This window comes from Pistacia vera, unplaced genomic scaffold (genome assembly GCF_008641045.1).
Source record: "Pistacia vera cultivar Batoury unplaced genomic scaffold, PisVer_v2 Contig732, whole genome shotgun sequence".
NCBI classification, from domain to species: domain Eukaryota; kingdom Viridiplantae; phylum Streptophyta; class Magnoliopsida; order Sapindales; family Anacardiaceae; genus Pistacia; species Pistacia vera.
Window position 1 is genome coordinate 731,643 of NW_022196593.1, and position 18,678 is coordinate 750,320.

General features: G+C 35.1%; 2 protein-coding genes and 1 pseudogene across 2 annotated transcripts; 2 read left to right on the plus strand and 1 right to left on the minus strand.

The window, feature by feature from the left end:
- The first annotated feature begins 4,937 nt into the window (after window positions 1–4,937).
- On the plus strand, window positions 4,938–8,506 carry LOC116115182 (probably inactive leucine-rich repeat receptor-like protein kinase At5g48380). The gene is made up of 3 exons (XM_031401342.1): window positions 4,938–5,042; window positions 7,856–8,254; window positions 8,336–8,506. The coding sequence occupies exons 1-3, from the start codon at window positions 4,938–4,940 to the stop codon at window positions 8,504–8,506; spliced, it is 675 nt and encodes a 224-aa protein (XP_031257202.1).
- A 363-nt stretch (window positions 8,507–8,869) lies between these two features.
- LOC116115160 lies at window positions 8,870–10,892 on the minus strand (annotated as a pseudogene).
- A 5,149-nt stretch (window positions 10,893–16,041) lies between these two features.
- Window positions 16,042–16,818, plus strand: LOC116115183 (probably inactive leucine-rich repeat receptor-like protein kinase At5g48380). The gene has a single exon (XM_031401343.1). The coding sequence runs from the start codon at window positions 16,042–16,044 to the stop codon at window positions 16,816–16,818; it is 777 nt and encodes a 258-aa protein (XP_031257203.1).
- Window positions 16,819–18,678: the final 1,860 nt, after the last annotated feature.

The following is an 18,678-nucleotide window of genomic DNA, read 5'->3' on the forward strand; positions in this document are numbered from 1 at the left end:
ACTTTCTTTAAATTTCATCTATGTCCCTAGTCAATTACCATAATGCCCTCTTTTATTGCTTCCTCCATGAAATTCTACTCTTTTCACTCTCTACACATTTTCAACTAATTGGAGTGAAAAGACCATTTTACCCCTATGAAATTTTAAGGCATTTTCTTCACATTTTCTCAAAATAACTTTATAAAATCAACTAAGGGTATAAGGTTATAAATTAAGTTACGTACCTCAATGTGGGCGTTACACATTGTCCTCAACTAGACTGAGTACAGAGCACTTGCTCAACTGCTATTGAGGTAGCCTGTTTAGACTATGTTTCTTTGAATTAGGCCTAAATTTTCCTCAACACCAGTAATATGGTGTGATAATTGTGTGCTGGAGCTCTTGCCTCTAATCCGGTCTTCCAGGCATGACCAAACACATTGAACTTGATGCACACTACATTTGTGAACAAGTTTTAGCCAAGAAGCTGGTGGTTCAATAGTGCCATCAAACTTCAAATTGCTGATCTCCTGACAAAACCCCTCTCAACTGCTCATATTCAGTGAGCTAAGACAAAATTGACAGTTTGATGGTTTTCCTTAAATTTGAGTCCTGGCTGCTGATTTTTTTTTTTTTTTTTTGTTCCTTCATTACTTCCCTGCATTTCTATCTTACTGCTTAACCTTCTGTAGCAACTGGAGTTTCAAGTCTACAGTTTAGTGTTTGATATGAATGGTGCAATATTGATAGTCTTTGTGCAGCACTGGTGTTTCAAGTCCACGTGGATTTTCAAATCTGCGGTTTAGTATCTGCAACTTGTGTATCAGTCTAGCAGTGATATTTCAAATCGCAGTTCAGTATCTGCACTTGTGTTTCAAGTCTGCAGTGATATTCAAATCTGCAGTTCAGTATTTGCAATTGGTGTTTTAAGTCTGCAGTGGTATTTCAAATCTGCGTTCATTTTTGCAACTTGTGTTTCAAGTCTGTGCAATGATATTTCAATTCTGCAGTTCAGTATCTGCACTTGTGTTTCAATTCGCAGTGATATTTCAAATCTGCAGTTAGCATCGGTAACTGTGTGTTTCAAGTCTGCAGTGGTATTTCAAATCTGCAGTTCAGTCTCTGCAACTGGTGTTTCAATTTTGCAGTGGTGTTTTTTTTTTTTTTTTTTTTTTTTTTTTTTTTTTTTTTTTTTTTTTAAATCTGCAGTTCAAATCTGTTTTTCAATCTGCAGTTCAATAGCTGCTCCCAGATTCTCCAGCCTCTGTTAGTTGTTCCAGGCTGCTTTCCACCATTGTGTCAGTTGCCCCATATCTGCATATTGGCGGCTGATATTTCTACTGTTTTGATGAAGTTTCTAGTGACTAATGCATGCTTGCTTCACCATTGTGTTAGTTGCTCTGCATATTGGAGCTGATATTTCTGCTATTTTGATGAAGTTTCTGGTGACTGATGTTTTCTGCTATTGCTGATTTTTTTTAATGAAGTGACTAGTTGTACAAGCATCTAGAGTTTCAATTTGGCACTGAAATTGGCAGTGAATGTTGCTGATAATTACGTCCTCAAACCAGATTTGGTTTGAGGATAGATGTTACATAAAGGGGTAGTGCAAAGATGTCAGGTACTCAAACCAGTTTGGTTTGAGGAGATGTTACATAAAGGGTGAAAGTGCAAAGTTGTCAAGTATTTTGATGCCTTAATAATGGTGTCAAAGTGATGTCGTTTTTAAGTAAAATTCAGTTTTACTCTGTAACAGTACATATAAAAGAGCCAATGCTCTTTCTCACTATATTGATTCGTAATCAAAGGATTACACACAAATCATGTTCTCTTCCTTTCTTCTCTAAATTTGTTCAGATTTGCTCATATTTCACAGGTAAGGAAGAGATGACAATATTCTTTGGAATTTTCTTCTTAAAATATATATATATAAATATATATATATATAATTAATATTATATATATATATATATATATATATATTCAGTTTTCCAAAACGGTTTTAATTAAACTCTTCTCTCAAAACCAGATTTTTTTTTTTTTTTTTTTTTGTTTTTATTGACGGGATCACATTTTATTGTAAAACCATCTTATGACACTTGCTCATTAAACTAAAAGATCAAATCCAGACAATTTACGCGAAAAAAAAAAATTATATCATAAGATATATATTATACCCATTTGATTATTTATTTCACTGACTCTTCACCAATCTTTAGACAGATGATTTTACTCTAAAATATTATCAATATTGGCTCCTAAATAATATTATTTGTAACAACTAGTAAGATATTGAGCTTAGGTTTATAGATGTTATGTCTATTTTGGACTTTATATTTTGTACAAAGTTTTATACGGAGTGAGAGATAAAGAGACCCACAACTTTCACAATGAAACATTTACATCTTATATTGAATGATGTTTGTGAAAAGTAATTATTATAATGAAACATTTACATCTTTATAAGAGTAAAATATACACGAAAAAATAAAAGTTTTTTATTTCCATATGTCTTAGTTAATTGTTAAAGTTTAATATTTCTAAATCATTTAATATATTTAATAATTTGATCATATGAAGAAGATAAAAATAAGGGCATATTAGTTGTTGCACCAAAATTCTGCATCCAAATAACTTTTACAAGCATCTATCAATTATGTAAAACCTCTCTATAGTGATACTCTATATAAGAATAAATTCTACATAGTCATAAAAATTCTAATCCCAATTTGAATAGTTTATAAATAAGAATAAACTCCACATTGTAATAAGTTTAAATTTTTTAATTCTCACTTAAGAAAGTTGTCTCTATATAGTAGTAATTATCTGTATATTACAAATAATATGTTAGTTTTACATTAAATGTTTAATATGAAATAAATATTTATTTAAAATTGTTTGAGACAAAAATTTATCTTTAAAGTTGTTACCACATCTTTTACCTTACGAGTACGTAATACCTCGCTAGATTGGACATCTTCTTGTTGACAAAATATTTTTAGCTTCTCAAGCATGTTTAGAGCTTCATAGCAAGAAACTTTTGTATTTCTGTACTTCATCCTTAGGATTATTTCCTTTCTCTTATTGTCTAATTGCAACAATAATTTCTTCTTTGGTTAAAGTATATATGATTTGTTTTCATTTGGATGATCGAGGAAAACATTAATTCTATTTGATTAGTGTAGGAAGATGTCGAATCTGATCCCTCAATTCTGCAATGACTCTTTTATCTCCTCATCCAGTTCATTTGTAACTAGTAATTCATCGACATTGGAAGTCCTATTTTGCAGTGCTTAAAACCATTGCAATTGTCCTGGCTTCACATCATATTGAACATGCATCAATTCATTACTTTCAGTTTTGATTAATAACAGAATCTTGTTACAAGCAAGCTTATATAGTGAGCTGCTGAAGAAGAAACAGAGTTAGTTACAGTGAGGTCATAGAGAAAGAACTGATTTCTATTTAGCAACAGAGAAGCCAACACTTATTTTAGTAAAGACTGGAGCTGAGACGACTGTGTTTTTAGTTCTTCATAGATTGTTCTTTAGTTGAAACGGCAACGTTTCTGTGCAGCCTTTTATATTTAAGACGGCATCGTTTCACAAACCAACAGCCTCCCTTAAGCTAAACAGCAGTCTCCTCTTCTCAGACCAACAGTTTGGAGCCTTATGACTTCAAGATATATAAGCCAGATTTACAATAAAACCACGAGGCGCATCAAGCAAAATCTCCACTATAATAAAGGGGTTTACAATAAAAATAGTCCCAAATTTCACCCAAAATTTGAGACACCTAAAAACATGAGAGATACAAAGGACCTTCTGAACAAGTCCACGCATCAAGCAAAATTTCCACTATAATAAAGGGGCTTACAAGAAAAATAGTCCCAAATTTCAGCCAAAATTTGAGACACTAGAAACATGAGAGATACAAAGGACCTTCTGAACAAATCCCAGACTCAATAATTTCCTCTCACACTCACAATGAGTGGAACCTCTCACAAACACAACCCAAATAACAACACTGATTTCTTTTCCTAAAGCTCTTAACTTTGCTGCTTCTCACTACACACGCAAGTCTTGCATGAGCTCTTCTATTTATAGAGATTTTCAGCTGCAATTTCAATAGTTAATAGCCGAACTATTAATTGAGCTTACACCCAAAAGTCTTGGACGATGCAGACTGCAGAGCTTTGACAGAGAAAAAAAGGATGCAGCAGTTTCTTTCACGTTGTGGAGAAAGGCAAAAATAATCAGCTCATGCTTAACCTGCCTATGAATGAGCTGGGCCCCATCAAATCTAATGGGTTGGATCCCATCAAATCTCCCCTTCTAGGCCCGTTAACTAAAGGAGGACTTCAACTGAGCTCTTAAAAGGTAGGAGTATTCAAAAGCGGTTAACCGCTTTTCTAAACCGAACAGGATTTTCGATTCGAAAAAATTTTCAAACCGAAATCGAACCGATTTTAGAAAAAACTTATTTTTTGGTTAACCAAAAAACCGATTAACCGTTTTAAAAAAAATGGTTAACCGGTTTTCCCTTTTTTTTTTTAATTTTGTCCTAAATTTAATGGTAAATATAGACAATACATTGGGAACTAAGAAAAAAAATTTGGGTTGGGATTTTAGATTCAGTGAATTAGAGATTTATTTTAGTTTAGGTTATTATTTATTTATTTATTTAATATATATATATATATATTTTTTTTTTTTAGAAAAACCGATTTAGAAAACCGGTTTTCAGTTAACCGTTTCTAATTTCTTCCGAACCTGTAACCGAACCAAAAATTTGGTTTTTTGAATTTTTTGAACCGTAACCAAACCGTTTTTTCGGTTAACCAGTTTTTTTGTTCGGTTCGGTTTTTGCATTTTTTTGAACACCCCTACTAAAAGGAGTCCATACTGGACAGCTCCACGCATAACTCGAACTTGTCCCGAGGTACCACTTTCGTCATCATGTCTGAAGGGTTTCTGTCTGTGGAAATCTTCTTGAGCTTTAAAGTGTTGAGTGAATCTTTAACGGTGTCGCATTGCATCTGCCTCTATGCTGCCGTTTTGGAGGTATCTTAAATGAGAAATCTCAACCTTTGAATCTAGCATAATCCAACGGTTCAAAGCAGTCCAACAAGTCAAACTATTTAAGGCTGAGTTTCGAGAGAAATGCACAATAGAACAATTTTCCCTTCTCGCATTATTCGACTTTGCTAGGCTTCTTCGTTTAGGCTCTCTTCAAATCTTGTAATCGGTTCACAATTGGTGAAAATTGTGGGTAGAAGAAATAGGTCTTTTCTTCTGGCAGAGACACATTGTATAGATTGTCTTGTTAGTTGCGGTTACAGGCTGATTTGAGGGAATTTTGTTCGAGTGAGAGATTTGGGTATTTTGTGTTGATTGGCTTGTAATTTGTACGATTTTGATCCTTAGAGTGTAATGAGCCCCAAATTACTTGGAGCTCAACGTGGATGTAGTTTATTCTATTGTAATAAATGAACCACGGTAAAAATCTCTTGTGCTCTTGTTTTTCCTTTCTTGCTTGATTCGTGTGTTAGGTGTGTTTGATAATGGAATCAATTAGGATTGAGTTTGATTTAAACCCAATAGTGGTATTAGAGCTCAAATTAGGGTTTTTCTGGTCTGTCTTGGTTGTTCGTGAAACCTAGGGTTTATACAAATTAGGGGTTTCTTGATAATCGGTCAAATTGGTAACTCAGGGCTTGAAAAACCCTAGATTGTCCTGTGGAATTGGTCCGAATTTGATCCTAAACCTTTTTTAGGGTTTCCTGTGTCAACCCTAAAACCAAACACTAACCTTCACTATGACTACTACACGAGTTGAAATCACCCCATTCGATGGGAAAATTGATTTCAACAATTGGAAAAAAAAAAAAAAAAAATGAAGGCCTTATTATCACATAATAAGGTAGCTCTTGCTCTAGAGAAAGATATAACCAAATGGTCAGAGGAGAAACTGAAAAAGAAAGCAGAGGTGGACGAGGAGGCATACAACCTAATTATAATTAACCTCTCTGACAGTGTCCTGAGAAAGGTAGACAGTTTTGAAATTCCGATTGTCGTATGGGGTAAACTCAAATCCCTTTATGTTTTACAGTCTGCTCCTAACTTAGCTTACTTAAAAGGTGTTATGTTTTCATATAAAATTGATAGCTCTAGGACTATTGATGAAAATCTTGACGAGTTTTTGAAAATGACCCAAGTGTTGAAGGGTACATATTAAGAACTCGGAGACTCTAGCTTAGCCATGATCTTGCTAAATTCCTTGACCAAAGATTATTAGGTTGTAAATAATGTCCTTCAATACATTGATATTGTTCCAAGCTTAGACCTAATATTCTCAGGACTAAAAGCTAGAGAATTAAAGCTTCAGGTTCAAAGAAGAACAGGCAATAATCTGTTTGTTAAGGGAAAAGGTTAATTAAACTAGTTGGCAATGCTGCCCAGTCTGATAATGGCCCTAGGAACAAGAGAAGTGAAATGGATCGAAGGACGGACAAAAATAGAAATGAAGCATGCAACTATGAATTAACTTGGTTGGATATAATTAATTGAATAATAATTATCAACGCCTCATCCTGATCATAGGACCAAATATGGACGGTCAGATTATATGACAATGTGCGGCGCATGAAACATCATACATATGAAAAGTGTTGTAGCAAAGATCTTGGACAGTGTATCCTTTTTTAACGTAAACCGAAATTAGGAAGATAAATAAAGTTAAAATGTGAAAATTCAACAATGCCCCCGTTTCAAGGATTGTCCTTTAAGAAGACAACAAAAGGGTCCTATTCTTGTCACCATCTCCATTTGCATCTGTGAGAAAAGCCAAAACCAAGGTTATTATTGTAAATTAATAAAAAAAATTGCTATCCTTCTTCTGTGGACCGAAGGGAAAGTGTTGGACACTTTGCTTTGATCAATTGTACTTTATATATACATCTAGAATATATCCATGTGTTATTGATAAGGGAATGGTTATAAAGTATAGTCATAACTAAGAAATCAAAGTTAAAACATGAATAATAGAGGGCGGATCTTTTATACTCGCAAAAATCGATTATAAGAATCAGTTGATACTTGATTTTGATGCCAACGATTTTACACACGTAATACGTTAAGGGATTACACGTGGGTTGATTGTGAAGAGAGGATTATGGTGGTGGTGAGAATTAATGCATGCAATTATGTAAAACAAAGTTGACAAAGAGAGTTTTAAAGTGTTTCAGAATTCAGATGCTTAAAAGAGAATCCTATGTCCAATAATTACATTTCTTTTTTGATCTCATTGATCGTTTGTCAGGTTTACAAGTATAGCGACCTGCGATCAATGCTTACAAATAGTGTTTTGTGTTTTTACTTTGCGTATGATTTCTGTGTGTTTGAATCCCTTTTTTGTGAGAAAAAGTCCTCTATTTATATCTATTTTTTCTCAAGGTAATGAGTATTTTTGCAAGTGGCTCGATGGTATGAAAATTCTTTTTGTTTCCTTATTGACTATAAGCTGTTAGAGATATCCTTAAATTTAATAAAGCTTAGACAGGTGTGCGATCCGGACACATTTAAGCACACACTCTCGGGTCGGTTTGAGTCTTTGGTAGCTGTTTTGCAGCTGTTTTTGAACACGTGTCGTGACCTAGACGATTATGAAGCTCACTAAATTCTGATTCGTTGCAATGACGTCAGTCCTTATTTTTAAGGCATAACAATGTACAAGCTAACACTCTCCAACAGTCTGTTTCTTGCAGTCAAGAAGTTCCATAACTCTCCAAATATTTCAGAGCAGTTTTTGTTTGAAGCGAAGATTTTGATAAAATTGAGACATTATAACATAGTGCAACTCCTTGGCTTCTGCATAGACTCACAGGAAAGGTGTATACGAGTATTTATCAAATGGCAACCTCTATGACTGGCTACATCCAGATGAAGGCGAATCAAGCAACATAGATTGGCCTTTGAAGGTGAAGATTGCAATTGGAGTAGCAAGAGGTTTAATTTTGCTCCACAAGAAATTTGGGATAGCCCATCTGGACATAAGCTTCAAATGCATATTACTTGATCAGTATTTTGAGCCTAAGTTATCAAATTTTAGACGGGCAATGCACTTGAATCAAAATTCAGATCGCATTTCTCAAATGAATTATGTAACGGACGATGTTTATAGCTTTGGAGTAGTACTTCTTGAGCTGATCACAGGTAAGGAAGATGAAGAAATTGAATATTATCTTTCAAAATGCTCATCTTTGCCCCATGAAGATGTAATTGATAAGCCTCTAATTGTTTGATCATTCGACAGCAAGGTTTTTCAGTTCCTTGACGTTGCATGTCAGTGTATTCAGCCCTTTCCAGATCAAAGGCCAACAATGCTTCAAGTGTACATAACACTTGGTGCTATCGGAGAGAGATATGGCCTTGTTGATACTTCTGAGGCTATGATGCGAAATGAATTTGCTACTGAAGATATTAGTGATGAATGTATTGATGAAGAAGAAATAACAGAACTCACATGAACACGTACGGGAGATACATGCATAAGTGTGAGAATCCTAGGATCGAATGAGAAGAAAAACCAGAAAGCCATAGTACTTTCCAGAGAAACAAACAGAAAATCTTGAGAGAAGATTGAATTTTCCAGAACTGAACTTTATTTACTTCAGCTTAGTTCACAAAGAATTCTTGAACTCCTTTTATAATAAGTGTCTCTTACAGACTTAGCAAAGAAACACCACTGATTTAAAAAGAAACACAAAGTGACTGCCTTTTAACTGTTGATCACATTTTCAGACTTGCTGAGCTTCAGATGAAATAAACCCGGAAACCCTGTAGCTTTAATCTAAAACTGTTGAAGTTGTGAGCTTCATAAGTTCCAATAAAGGGATTTAACGCCGCTTAACAGAAGCTGTAGGATATAATGAACATGTTTTAGTTGCAATAATTGGGTCAACAAACACATACGCCTCTTATTAATTAGAAACAGGATATTTAATACAAAGAGTGGAAACAAAATGCACAAAAAGGCCTGAATTACTCCCGAGCAACTACAACTACTTGTTTTCCAATATTGCGTCCATTAAATAGGCCTACAAGAGCAGCAGGAGCATTTTCAAGACCTTCAGCAATGTCTTCAAGATAAACAATCTTCTCTTCTCGGATCAAAGGCAACACAACCTCTAGAAACTTCGAATATTGAGGAAAGTAATCGAAGACGATAAATCCTACCATATGAATCCGCTGATAAACAATGTTCATCAAATTGCATACACCTTCAGACTGGCCAAGATTGTACTGTGAGATCATTCCACACACCGCGATTCGACCTTGAAGTCTCATGTTTAGAAGCACTGCATCCAGCATTTTTCCTCCTACGTTGTCGAAGTAAATGTCAATTCCTTCAGGAAAGCACCTGGAAAAGAAAATAAATGATTTTGAGTTTGATGGGGGGCATGCCCCTGCTTCCATTTCCCCTGGTCCTGAAACTTTATATATGCAATGAAACTTACCTTCTCAAAGCCGCATCCAAGTCATGCTCCTCCTTGTAATTGAAAGCATCATCAAATCCCAACTTGTTCTTCAGAATTTCAACCTGATGACATGTTCCAGAAGAAATATTTGAGAATCAAACTTACCAACTCTCTACCTAAAACATAACCTCATCATTTCGAAAACCCTGACAGATTTTCAATGAGAAAGACAAGCATGACCAGAAACTTGAAGTTTTATTATTGACTTGTCAAAAGGGCAAACACCTTCAGAACATATATCGAAAAGAAGTATTGTGTTTGTGATAATTGGCTCACTTTTTCTTTACTTCCACACTTCCACAACATAGCAACCCATTAATTTTGCAAATTGCCCAACAAGCTGACCAACTGCACCTGATGCCGCCGAATGTACACATATTCTCCTTCCTTTGGAGCACAAACTTCATAGAAGCCAGCCCAAGCAGTAAGGCCAGGCATACCTATAAACAAATAAAAACACAAAAGAATACAGAGTTTATATATCACCAACATCATTATACAAAAAAAAAAAAAAAAAAAAAAAAAGGGTCAATCTCTCATGTTGAATCCTTATTTTAAAAATAAGAATCAAGTTAGTTTCATGAATTATCTAGATCTCCTCTCCCTTTGCGGAGGCAATTATGAGGTTTACCAAAAAAAAAAAAAAAAAATATCTAAATCTCCTGGACACAAAAAAAATATTCAACAAATTTGGGAATTTTCATCTCTAAACAAGAATCAAATTATTTATTGAACACATGAAGGTACTCATAAAACCTTGAAATCATCTGGAGAGGAACAGAAGACTCACCAAGAATTCCAGTATAATAGGATAAGGGACATCATCAGTGTGATGGTTTGAAGATGCTTTCAGGATTCTTAATGACGCTGTATTCTTCCCATCCAACAGTTCCCCAAACCAAGTCCCTTTCTTAAATTCTGGATACCCTGAACCACAACTTTAGCTACACCAAACCCTTCCAGTGGCTGCATGCATTCAACTTAAAATGCATCAGAAAGCTTGCAGAATATATATATATATATATATTTATATATATATATATATGGAGTATTTGTTTTAATAAAATGCTTACAGAACTGGGTTGGAAAGAAACGAAACCAGGATCTTTACTATGCTTCATGCGGAATCTCATGCGAGGATCACAAGACAAGTAAAGATTCTTAACAACAACTGCATTTGAACCTTCTTCTACTTTCAATGATATAGAACTAGTTTTCACCGCCATGTCTGATTCTCTTGGAAACCCTTCAACGAACTGCTTGAATATGACTTGCTTATTGCTTATAACTTCACCACCACTCGCCATTTTTGGTTGATTTTATGGTTTCTTTAAGCATAATTTCTTTTGCTGCATGAGTTGTATTTATATATGGTTGCCTGATAGTTGTTTTCTTTCATCGTTTTCGATTTGAATTCTATTTAAAATAATATAATCAAGTGAATGATTTGCCTGTAAAGAGTGGGTTTGATTGATATGAGATCATCACTGACGATTTTTAAATATCCTCTTCCAGTCAATTTAGACTAAGTGTTCGTCAAAACTCAAAATGATGGAAATTTCAAAAAATAACTCTCAATTTCAGCCTTAGCCGTCGCCGCCTCAGGCGGCTTTAAGTGTGTTTGTGTAAGGGTTTGTTTTGGTGACGGCGTAGGCTCACTGGGAATCGTCACTCTATGAAATTGAAGAAGAAAAATGGTAGCAGAAGGGATTTTCTCCGGCGTATGCTGGAATTAGAAGACATCGTAAATCCATCTACCGGCGTCCTCCGATCTGCTGGGTTGTTAGGAAGTGAAGATGGGGGAGAAGCCCCCATGAGTGTGGCTGAGAAGGGAATGGAAGAAACTCCTTTGGAGGGAAATCCAGTCGAGAGGCTGGACGGGAATGGGAAGAATACCAGTGCTAAAACTCTTGAGGTAATTAGGAGACAGCCTCGCATTGTTGCTGAGTCGACTACTTTGGAGAAGGGAGGCGCGTGCAGTGGCATCTCAACGAGTCAGCAATGGTGGTGTAAGGACATTCACTCAAACTCCGTGAGCGAAGATGATGATTGCCTGGATCGCTCAAGGAGTCCAATGGCGCAAAGCAATCGAGCCACAGGGGTTGTAATGGCTAAGCCGGCGGCAGGACTAGAGCAGGGAGTGCCGGTGGCGGAATTGGTTTGGGCGTAAAATTTGGAAATGAGAAATGGGGCTGGATTGATGGACTCGGGTCGAGGGGGATCGAGTTGGATTCGTGGCAGGAACGACCCGGATTCAGGAGTTGGGTTGTGGACTAGATCAACACATGGGGGATGGGCCTCACATGAATGGAGAATTTTTGGGCCAAGCTGGAGCTGCTAAAGGTAGTGGAAAATTTTTGGGCAAGTTGACGCAAATGAACAGGCTTGTGGGTCGGATACCAACAAAGCAGGCTTGTGGGTCGGATGATGGACGATTATTTAATATCCGAGCAATTTTATGTTTACAACTAAGATGTACAATCAAGCAAAAAATAAATGATAGAGTAGTCATTTTATATAAATTTTACATAATTTTTGTTTGGTTGTATGACTCAATTGTAAGCAAAATATTATTGTTAATATCCTCTTTTTTTCAATTTACACGTTGATATTAGTATACACCCTGCTAAATGAAGAAGCAAGGTGGAATAGAGATTTGAAAGCCTTGGAAATTCGTCCTCTTTAGCACTCTTCATGGTATGATATGGGATCCTCAAAGGTTTTCTAGAGAGTAAAAATATGTTGTTTGGTACAAAAGAAAGTTGAGAGAAAATTTATAGATTGCTGATCTTAAAAGAAATTTTCTTATATATATATATATATAGTTCATAAAAATGTGTTCATGTTACATCGGCATTGTTCATAAAATGTATGCTACGTACAACCTAGGATTTATTTAAAATATAAGAACTTGTTTGAAATAAAATTCTTCTCATTCATAATTTTTTTAGCATTCTTTTATCAGTATATCCTATTAATATACGTATATGGTACTCATATTGGCTGCAACAATAGTAAGTCAAGCTATGATTTCAGGACCAGTATGACCTATTAATTAAAAAGTGCACCTAGTAAATCAACCGATCAATATATAATGGTTCCTTCATGCCTCCGAGAGCTGATAAAACTGCCATTGATATTTGAAGGAACATGAAGAATAGCATAATCATAAAACTATAGCGTGGTTACCACATACAGGCTTATAGCTCATCCATTTATCCGAATCCACCAAGCTTTTATATCTTAGTTGTATTTAGATCCCAGTTTTAAAGCAATATATATCAAAATATGTCGTTTTAATCACTTTATGAAAAGCAATCCTCCTATTACTTATATATATATACGCTTTCTTTCGCTGCATAAGATCCCTAAACTGTCTACTTTACACGCGGTATGGACAATAGGTAGTCCATACCGAGTATAAAACAAACAGTTCAACAGTGCCATGCTTTAAGGAATGCATGAAAACCCCCTCTTTGCTTTTCTTCCTTACCGCCCTACAAATGTTACCTCTTTTACTTTAGTTGAATTTATATCCCAATTTTGAAGATGTAATTAAGCACTATTTATAGTGTAAGGGTTAGTAAGAAGAGATAAAATGAATGAAGGTAAGGTAAGGATGAGTTAGAGGGCGTAAATGGTGCTTGCAATTAAAGTGGGTAGAATGTGGCTAAGGCTATAGAATACTCTACAAGCCCAATGAAGGCCAAATGACTTGCGCATACCCAAGGTTTACTAAAACGACAAGTTAGTACCCAAAAGGTTTTGAAACAACAAACAGGTACCTTCCGTCATGTACTGTTAGTGATTTCTGTTTGTTCATAGTGAAAAGACTAAAATGCTCTCAAAAGTTTGATATTTTATTTTTTTTATAAATTTCTAAAAAACTCTCTAGGTTTGCTAATTTAACTAAACACCCCTATATATAAAAATTTTGTTAAATGACAAAAATACACTCACACCTACAGTGCCAGATTCTGGCCACTACTGCCAGAATCTGGCCGTAAATTGTGTTACGACACAGACCCCATCGGATCTGTGTCGTAACGCGTCAATCTAGCCTTTTCCAGCCAGATCCGTGGCTAATCTGGCCGAAAAAGGCCAGATCTACAGCCAGATCTGGCTGTTGACACCGTAGACGGAGTTTTGCGGCCACGATGGCCAGATTTAGCCGTAGATCTGGCCTTTTCCGGCCAGATCAGCACGGATCTGGCCAGAAAAGGCCAGATCTGGCCGTCGAGGCCGCAAAACTCCATCTGCTGCCTAGACGGCTAGATCTGGCCTTTTCCGGCCAGATCTGTGGCGGATCTGGCCGGAAAAGGCTAGATCGACACGTTACGACACAGATCTGATGGGTTTGTGTCGTAACGCAATTTTTCGGCCAGATTCCGATGGTGGTGGCCGGAATCTGGCACTGCAGGTGTGAGGGTGTTTTTGTCATTTAACAAACTTTTTATATATATGGGTGTTTAGTTAAATTAGAAAACCTAGAGGGTTTTTTTAGAAATTTTTAAATTTATAAAAAACTAAAGTATCAAACTTTTAAGGGCATTTTAGTCTTTTCACTATGAACAAACAGAAATCACTAACAGCACATAACGGAAGGTACCTGTTTGTCGTTTCAAAACCTTTTATGCACCAACTTGTCGTTTCAACAAACCTTGGGTATGCATAAGAATTTCGGCCGCCTAATGAACTAAGTTAGTTGTACAAATGTGGTAGATATCTCTCATGCGACTCAAACACAAGACCCCCTAAAGTATAGTTAATCTCAATGACTAAAAGGTTTGACACCCAACGACAAGAGAATAGGATTTTTTTGCACCTTTTCTATATACTTAGATGGTTAATTATATCAAAAGAAATATCATTTTTATCACCTTAGGATGTTAAATAATGAAGTATATCAAAACTTAAAACGCTTTTGTGCCTCCATGGTGTATACATTAAATATTGGCAATAAGGGATTATATTATTAACACTATTCTATTTCATTTTAAGTACTATCTTTTGCCTTCATGGTCTATTATTTAATTATATTGAATGATACTATGGTTCTGTTTGGTTCACCTTTTTGCATTTTTTAGAATTTTTTTTTTTAAAAAGTTAAAAAAAGTTGAATTGGGCAGGTATTACGATGTAGGATTTGAAAATTAATAAAAATACCCCTTATGTTTGTTTATTTACTAAACACCCCCATAAGAAAACTTTGAAAGTTAACAAAAACACCCCCAACCTACCCATTGAATAATCACAACCGACCACCACCGCTAGAGGGTGGTCGGAGTTGCTGTATCGGCGTATGACCGACTGGATCTTGTCGGTCATGCGCCGATATGGCCTTTATCGGCCAGATCTGAGGTGGATCTGGCCGACAAAGGCTAGATCTATGGCTAGATCTGGCCTTTGACGGCCAGATCTGGCTGCATTTGCTCGTCAACGACGACCAAAGATACGACCATCATTGACGTCTGGTTACGGCCAAAGATCTGGCCGTTGTCTTAGATCTGACATTTTCCGGCCAGATCCACCGTGAATCTGGCCGGAAAAGGCTAGATCGGCGCACTATCGGCCAGATTTAGCCAGTAGTGTGCCATTATATCAGATTCTGGCTAACTTCCGACAGTGGTGGCCGGAATCTGGTATAATATGGGTTTAGGGGTGTTTTTGTAATTTCAAAAAAAATATTTAGGAGTATTTAATTAAATTAACAAATTTAGGAGGTTTAAAAAAAGTTGAATAATATTGGATAATATTGTGAGTTTTTGGACATTTTACTGTTTAACTTTTTTGAGAATGCTAATAATAGTATTCCCAAAAACTAACCAAACGAAACCTATATTACTTGTTATTTTAATGATTAGTCTAAATCTAAAATATGTAATTCATTATAAACAAAAGATATGGACTACTAGCTTATACTTTACGGGATTGACTTATACTTGGAAAATTTGGTTGATTAATCTACATCATTATATTAATCAATAATGACCTATGTTTTCTTACGAGAATTCTCAAACCACGGGTGTCCATATTTTTTATATTTTAATATTCATTGAGAGATGTTAACAAATAACAAGATCAAGATTATTAAAACACTTTTGTGCCTCGACAGACTGTTTTTCTATTCTTAATGTATGGTGCTATATGCACAAACTAAATATATAAACTAATACATACAAAATAATGCGGTAATACTCTTCTACTAACACGTCATTAATCTGTATTTACTGAATATTATTTAAATAAATTAACTTTTTGCAAGCATTCATTAATTTATTCTTTCTATGACACATAAATTGTATAAAAGAATTAGTACAAAAGTTTTTACATCTAATATTAAGAATCGTTTATATTGTTCTATTCATTCTTACTGTATCATTGAAGACTTTCTCTGCACTAGCAGTGTAATTTACAAGGGTTGACTTAGAAAGTTGACTCATTGACCTGTTTACTTCACGCGTTTTCTAATTTGATATAAATACTTCATATCATATACACTTTGCTTCCTCGCTCCAATGTAAATGGCTTTTATTTTACGAGCTTTCATTCTTCTTTTTTTCTACACATTCGTCTGGAATCTTTCTTGCATCACGCCTCTCTTCAGCAGTAGTACTGATGAATATAGCGATGTCCAGTGCCTAAAATCCATTAAAGATTCCTTGGAAGATCCATTCAATCACTTAACATGGACTTTTGAACACCTCACAGCAGGTTCCTTCTGTAATTTTGTTGGGGTTGAATGCTGGCACGATCAAGAATTCAAAATACTCAATCTTAGTCTCTCTAACATGGCGCTCAAGGGAAAGTTTCCTCAGGGTTTGGAACATTGCAAAAGCTTGCAGTTTCTCGACCTTTCAGGGAACCATCTTTATGGAACAATCCCACTTGAAATCTCCCAAAATCTTCCGAATCTTATATCACTAAACCTCGCCAACAACTCATTCTCTGGTGAAATCCCATCAACTTTAGCCAACTGTATTTATCTGAATATGCTTGAACTTGACCATAATCAGTTAACGGGTCAAATCCCTCAGCAACTTGGTCAGCTTGGAAGGATCAGGGTGTTTAATGTTTCAAACAATATGTTGTCAGGTCCTGTGCCTAATTTTCCAGTCCCCGAAGAAAGCTATGCCAACAACACAGAACTTTGCGGAGAGCCTCTGAAACCATGCGAAGGGAAAGGGGGAAGCTTCAAATTTGACTTCTCATTCGAAAGTGGATTTGTGGCTGGTTTTGTGTTTTCTGCAGTTTCATTTATAATTAGTTTTGTGTCCTGTGTGTGCTTTGGGCATATCTAAAGAATAGGAAAAAGATAGAAATACACAAATTTAGGATCCACACATTATTGAGTTTTTCTAAGTTTTCAGAGATTTAGCGACACATTACATTAGTGAACATTATAGTATTGTATTTTGACAAGGAATGAATATATGAAGTAAGGTTACTCTCCCTTGTAATCGAATGATAAACTCTTTAGTCATTCGGGTTAGCTATATTCAAAGGGTCTTGCATTCGAGAGCAAGAGAGATACCTACACATTTGTGCAATTATCTCGGTCTATTGGATTTATAGGGTGTTCCGTGACTTTGAGGATTACATAGGCTCCAATGTGAACCTGGATAGCTCAATTACTTATATATATATATATAAAGGTTAAAGAGACTCATTTTCTTTTTCTACATAAATTTTGATACAATTTTTTAATTGTTAAATTAATAATTTTAATAAAATTGATATAGTATTTTTGTGATATATAAATTTTCCAACCAAGAAACAAATGTTTTTTGTAAGAAATTCTCCAATGAAGTGATTCCATTGGCTTGACTGAAAATGTTTTGCACATTTCTGTATAATTTCCCTGCAATTGCTAGAGTTGATTTTTGGTTCTGTTTTCCATGTGATTTTAAAATGCTATTAGCATATACCTTAAGAGACTTTGACTAAAAAAGAGGTAATTGCTCAATCTCTTCCTTAATTAGTTGAACATTTATATCAAAAATCAGTTTATTCTACAAATATTGGCATTTAAAAAAATACAAACCTCGTTAAATTGTGTCAATAAATAGTTTTTTTGGTGTTATTGAACCACTAGAAAGTAAAAATTCGATGAAACTTTCTCTTTTCGTATTTATTGATGTCATCTAATGATCTGAACATCTCTATTTGAGAATGTTTGATTATATTGTATTTATCTTCTTTAACATAAGACCGAACGACTTACGCATACCCAAGGTTTGTCGAAACGATAAGTTGGTACCTAAAAGATTTTGAAACGACAAACAGGTACCTTCCGTCATGTGCTGTTAGTGATTTCTGTTTGTTCATAGTGAAAAGACTAAAATGCCCTTAAAAGTTTGATATTTTAGTTTTTTATAAATTTAAAAATTTCTAAAAAACCCCCTAGGTTTGCTAATTTAGCTAAACACCCCCACATATAAAAAGTTTGTTAAATGACAAAAACACCCCCACCACCTACAGTGCCAGATTCCAGCCACCATCGTTGGAAATTGGCTGAAAAATTGCGTTACGACATAGACCCGTCGGATCTGTGTCGTAGCGTGTCGATCTGGCCGGAAAGGCCAGATCTACAGCTAGATCTGGCCGTCATGGCTGCAAAACTCTATCTGTTAATATTAAGGTTAAAGAGACTCATTTTCTTTTTCTACATAAATTTTGATACAATTTCTTAATTGTTAAATTAATAATTTTAATAAAATTGACATAGTATTTTTGTGATATATAAATTTTCCAACCAAGAAACAAATGTTTTTTTTAAGAAATTCTCCAATGAAGTGATTCCATTGGCTTGACTGAAAATGTTTTGCACATTTCTGTATAATTTCCCTGCAACTGTTAGAGTTGATTTTTGGTTTTGTTTTCCATGTGATTTTAATATACCTTAAGAGACTTTGACTAAACAAGAGGTAATTGCTCAATCTCTTCCTTAATTAGTTGAACATTTATATCAAAAATCAGTTTATTCTACAAATATTGGCATTTTAAAAAATACAAACCTCGTTAAATTGTGTCAATAAATAGTTTTTTTGGTGTTATTGAACCACTAGAAAGTAAAAATTTGATAAAACTTTCTCTTTTCGTATTTATTGATGTCATCTAATCTAATGATCTGAACATCTCTATTTCAGAATGCTTGATTA